The sequence below is a fragment of the Propithecus coquereli genome, unplaced genomic scaffold, assembly GCF_000956105.1.
Source record: "Propithecus coquereli isolate 6110/MARCELLA unplaced genomic scaffold, Pcoq_1.0 Scaffold341, whole genome shotgun sequence".
NCBI lineage: Eukaryota > Metazoa > Chordata > Mammalia > Primates > Indriidae > Propithecus > Propithecus coquereli.
The window spans coordinates 1,669,161-1,674,411 of record NW_012149075.1 but is presented as its reverse complement, the minus strand read 5'-3'; the positions used below and the strand labels follow the sequence as shown (position 1 = coordinate 1,674,411).

At 35.0% G+C, this 5,251-nt stretch overlaps 1 protein-coding gene across 1 annotated transcript in view; it reads left to right on the top strand.

The window, feature by feature from the left end:
* The window catches only part of HNRNPR (heterogeneous nuclear ribonucleoprotein R), a 33,853-nt gene extending 31,285 nt beyond the window's left edge, over nt 1–2,568 (top strand). The window contains 2 exon segments of the mRNA XM_012650909.1: nt 1,027–1,148; nt 1,279–2,568. Coding sequence (XP_012506363.1) covers nt 1,027–1,148; nt 1,279–1,891 — 735 coding nt within the window. The 3' untranslated portion in view covers nt 1,892–2,568.
* The last annotated feature ends 2,683 nt before the right edge of the window (nt 2,569–5,251 follow it).

Sequence of the window (5,251 nt, the reverse complement as noted above, 5' to 3'; positions counted from 1 at the left end):
CTCCCAGCTGATATTTCTAATTTTTGTAGAGATGGGTCTCACTCTTGCTCAGGCTAGTCTCGAACTCCTGACCTCAAGTGATCCTCCCCACTCAGCCTTCCAAAGTGCTAGTATTACAGGCATGAGCCACTGCGCCCAACCTGGCTTTGTGCTTTTAACTGTTCTGGCAAAGTATATTCCAGGTTAAGTGTTGTGAAGCGAACTTTGGCTTTTTGCATCAGTGAACAACTTAGGCTTTTTGTGTCAGCATATTGTTGAATTTTACTGAAAACTCATTCAGTAACCTCATTTATGTTTCAAATACTTGAAAATTTTGCCTAAGAACAGTGTAAGACCTGTATGTTGAATGCCTCATGTTTATGTTAAAATTTGAATCCTGAGAAGTTAATTTTTGTCTGGTTTGTGTTAATACTGGTATTTTCCCTGGTGTGGATTTGCTTCTTGGATATGGCTAAGCTTTAAGGAGTTAGTTATTTGGAATTAAGGAGCAAGCAATAGGCAGTTCTTCTATCTTTTTTTTTTTTTTTTTTTTGACAGAGTCTCACTCTGTCGCTCAGGCTGGTGTGTAGTGGCACCATCATAGCTCACTGTAACCTCAGACTCCTAGGGTCAGGTGATCCTCCCATGTAGCTAGGACTACAGGCCTAAGCCACCATGGCTGGCTAAATTTTTTTGTTTTTATTTTTTGTGGAGACAGGGTCTCACCTTGTTGCCCAGGATGGTCTTGAACTCCTGGCCTCAAGCAGTCCTCCAAAGTGCTGGGATTAAGGGTGTGGTCCTGCCCAGCCCTCTTTTACCTTTTAAATATAATAACAGTACATCCGTTTTGTTTTTGGTGCAATTTACATATAAGAAGATAAGGTCTGGGGACATGAGTACTTTGTGTATTTTTAAATTGTAGGCTAGATTGATCTTTTGCAAATTAAAATGTGAAGTAAATTGTCTATTAAGTATATTAAATGATGTGTGGTATTTTTAAAGTACTATTACTTGTTAAATAAATTAATTTTTCTGATTTTTGTATAGGCTATGGATGAAATGAATGGCAAAGAAATAGAAGGGGAAGAAATTGAAATAGTCTTAGCCAAGCCACCAGACAAGAAAAGGAAAGAACGCCAAGCTGCTAGACAGGCCTCCAGAAGCACTGCGTGAGTCTACATTTTAGTAGATATGTCTTTGAACAAGGAGTAACGGAGATCAGGTTAATAAAACAAAATCAGGAAGAATCTTGAAGTAAACTAATTTGTTTTTTCTTTTCTCCCTTCCCTCCATTGCTAGGTATGAAGATTATTACTACCACCCTCCTCCTCGAATGCCACCTCCAATTAGAGGTCGGGGTCGTGGTGGGGGGAGAGGTGGATATGGCTACCCTCCAGATTACTATGGCTATGAAGATTACTATGATGATTACTATGGTTATGATTATCACGACTATCGTGGAGGCTATGAAGATCCCTACTACGGCTATGATGATGGCTATGCAGTAAGAGGAAGAGGAGGAGGAAGGGGAGGGCGAGGTGCTCCACCACCACCAAGGGGGCGGGGAGCACCACCTCCAAGAGGTAGAGCTGGCTATTCACAGAGGGGGGCACCTTTGGGACCACCAAGAGGCTCTAGGGGTGGCAGAGGGGGTCCTGCACAACAGCAGAGAGGCCGTGGTTCCCGTGGATCTCGGGGCAATCGTGGGGGCAATGTAGGAGGCAAGAGAAAGGCAGATGGGTACAACCAACCTGATTCCAAGCGTCGTCAGACCAACAACCAACAGAACTGGGGTTCACAGCCCATCGCTCAGCAGCCGCTTCAGCAAGGTGGTGACTATTCTGGTAACTATGGTTACAATAATGACAACCAGGAATTTTATCAGGATACTTATGGGCAACAGTGGAAATAGACAAGTGAGGGCTTGAAAATGATATTGGCAAGATATGATTGGCTCTAGATCTACATTCTTCAAAAAAATTGGCTTAACTGTTTCATCTTTAAGTAGCAATTTGCTGCCATTTGTATTGGGCTGAAGAAATCACTATTGTGTATATATACTCAAGTCTTTTTATTTTTCCTCTTTTCATAAATGCTCTTGGACATTATTGGGCTTGCAGAGTTCCCTTATTCTGGGGGTTACAATGCTTTTATCGTTTCAGGCTTCATTTTAGCTTCAAAACAAGCTGGGCACACTGTTAAATCATGATTTTGCAGAACCTTTGGTTTTGGACAGTTTCATTTTTTTTTTTTTTTTGGATTTGGAATAGAATACATAGGAGTATGGAGTATGCTGTAAATAAAAATACAAGCTAGTGCTTTGTCTTAGTAGTTTTAAGAAATTAAAGCAAACAAATTTAAGTTTTCTTGTATTGAAAATAACCTATGATTGTATGTTTTGCATTCCTAGAAGTAGGTTAACTGTGTTTTTAAATTGTTATAACCTCACACGTTTTTGAAATCTGCCCTACAAAATTTGTTTGGCTTAAACGTCAAAGCCGTGACAATTTGTTCTTTGATGTGATTGTATTTCCAATTTCTTGTTCATGTAAGATTTCAATAAAACTCAAAAATCTATTCAAAACATTACCTATTTCAAATTCAATTGTGTCCTAAAACATTATTTTATTCGTAATCCTTACAAGGAATATTGTTTTCAAAGTATAACTGCCTATGTGAGTGATCAAATTCATGCAAAATTTCTTGTCTATTCCAACGTGTATTGTGGCTATCAGGCTGAGGATTAGTCTAAATTCAGGTATTCCAAGTAGCACTTCATTGATTGGTGTTCTCTTGTAGTCTATTCTAATTTTGAAATTTTATCCTTTATTTTAAAAAAAACAAAACACAACAGGTTCAAAGACTTGAACATTCTTGCAGGCATTGGATAATTTGTCTTAAAACAAAATGGGGCTGGGAAAGCAGACTGCAATTTATTTTGACCCACATTCTTTCTATAAAGGATAATTTGTGGCTGGAGACCTTATTTGCTGGATAAGTGAATGTACATACTGTTAGTACTGTGGCGTCAATTGCACTGCGGACTTCAGTATACATGATCATGACCACCATTTCAGTTACTGGTTTAGAAATGTAATTTCCTATTGCTATGTAAATTTGCTTTGAGAAACACTCATGCCTTGTAAGAGAGGCTTAAAAATAGCTAATAATCATTAACTTTTTCTGTTAACACTTCCTTTTTTTTACTTACTATCCCTTATGGCTAAATTTTTTGTTGGCCAAGTCATAGTATTTATTTCCCTATTTCCTCTAGAAATTTCAATTATTCTAATGACTTTTTTGCTTGAGAATGAGAGGAACAAAAGAATCTAAACTTTACAGTGCAGAAAAGTCTGGATCACTTTGAAATTACTGTTAAATTTCCCCTTCCACCTTATTCTTAGGTGGTTCTAAGATGTTTTTGTAATGATAAAAATATAAGCCATTGGGGAATAATTAAAATGAACACACCATTATTTTGTGTTTTGTTCTTGTTTGGTGTCTTTTGTGATAGGAATATTAGATTTCAAAATCATAAGCCACTTAATTCCTTATCAGCTTGGTTAGATCATATTTTGGGTTTCCTAGCTTTTAATTTCAAATAAGAAAATTAATATTTGCTTATGAAAGGCAATACATCTCATTTCTTTTTCAAAGTGCACTCATTACACAGTAGTGATTTAACAGGCCTTATTAATAGTCCTTTTATTTTTTTTCTAGAAACTGATGAAAGAATTATATGGTCTGTTGTATAGTAGTTTCGCGTTAACATGGGTATTTATTTGATAAGACTTAGATACAGTTGTTTTTCTTATACCCATGTATGCAAGTAAAGACACCAAACATTCTTTAAATGCTGCTTTTAAACTTTGAAAATACAATTTGAAGTTGTAACTATAAATCTAATTAGACATAAATAAAACCCTGATTTTTCTTGGAAGGAACAAAATCTATAAATAATTTGTTTGTATTTCTTAAAAATTAGATGTTAACAAGCTTCAATGTTGTCATGAAGAAAATTAGAAATAGGAATAGAAATGATTCTGGAAAAGTAATGTATTATGCTTCCCCCACCCATTCTAAAATATAAACCTAGCAAAAAATAAGAATAAAACCTGAGTTCCATGTCAAAATTCTTTCCTTTAATTGCAAATTATATTTTCAGTTTTAAAGTGGCCACTTCCTTTTCTGTCTCTTTCACCAATTGAAAGTAAATCTGCTGAGGTGTCCCTCTAGTGTTTGCTTTATAGGTTTTGTGGCTATTTTAAATTGAAAAGCACAACCCTATACATTAAATCTCACTTTAGAGCTTTTTTTCTTTCTTGTTGTGTAAATTATTGCTGTAGTAACATTCAGAGAAAATAGATTCAGAGCTCAACTTTTCACAAAAAAGAACCTAACAATATAATATATAAGCCTGAAAAATGTCAATTGAAGGTCTTTATTCTAGATTTGCATTTTTTTAAAAATAGGCACAAATTATGTCTTCTGAGGAATTTGGTTTCCTGCTCTCCTGCCTTTCCATCTTTTTTGTTCCCCAACCTAATTGATTTGCTTTAAAACAGGCTTTATTTATAAGCCTGTTACAGTAAAGTATGTGTTGGGAAATATATTGAGGTAGACCTCTTCTTTGTAAGTACTCTTCTGAGATTGATAGAAATATACCCCTTCCCCAAAATGGAATGCTAATTTTTATTTGATCACTCATTTATAGCAGTTGCTTCAATGTATGTATTTATATGAAGGTGTTTTAATTTTTAAAAGCAAAACAGTTCTTAATAAGTTGCCAGATTTCTAATAAATTGAAGTTTATTTTATCAGAAGATAAGGAAAATGAGTTATGGTTCTGTAGTTTTTTAAAACAAGTTCAGCATAATTGTTTTTCAGTTTTCTTAGTTACTGGGGTTATTCTGCATAAGAAAGCCCAATGCTTTCTGGTAGTAGTAGATAATTTTTCTCTCATTTGACTTTGAAATCTGACTTGGGAGGTGAACCCTCTTTTTTAAAAAGGTCAGCATGCATCAAAATAAATTACATGTTTTAAATTCCAAAAGAGGAGAGACCTAAAATTCCACTCTTAGTATAAAGCCATATAATAATATTCTTGAAACTCATTACATCATTTGCCTTCTGCCCATTTGAATATAATCATACCTACGTTTTATTAATTGTATATTTGTAAAACCAAACCCTTCCAGTAAATACTTGCTATAAGGCTGTTTGTTACTTGTCAATTGTAAAGACTTCTAAATATGTTAAAATTTTCCATTTT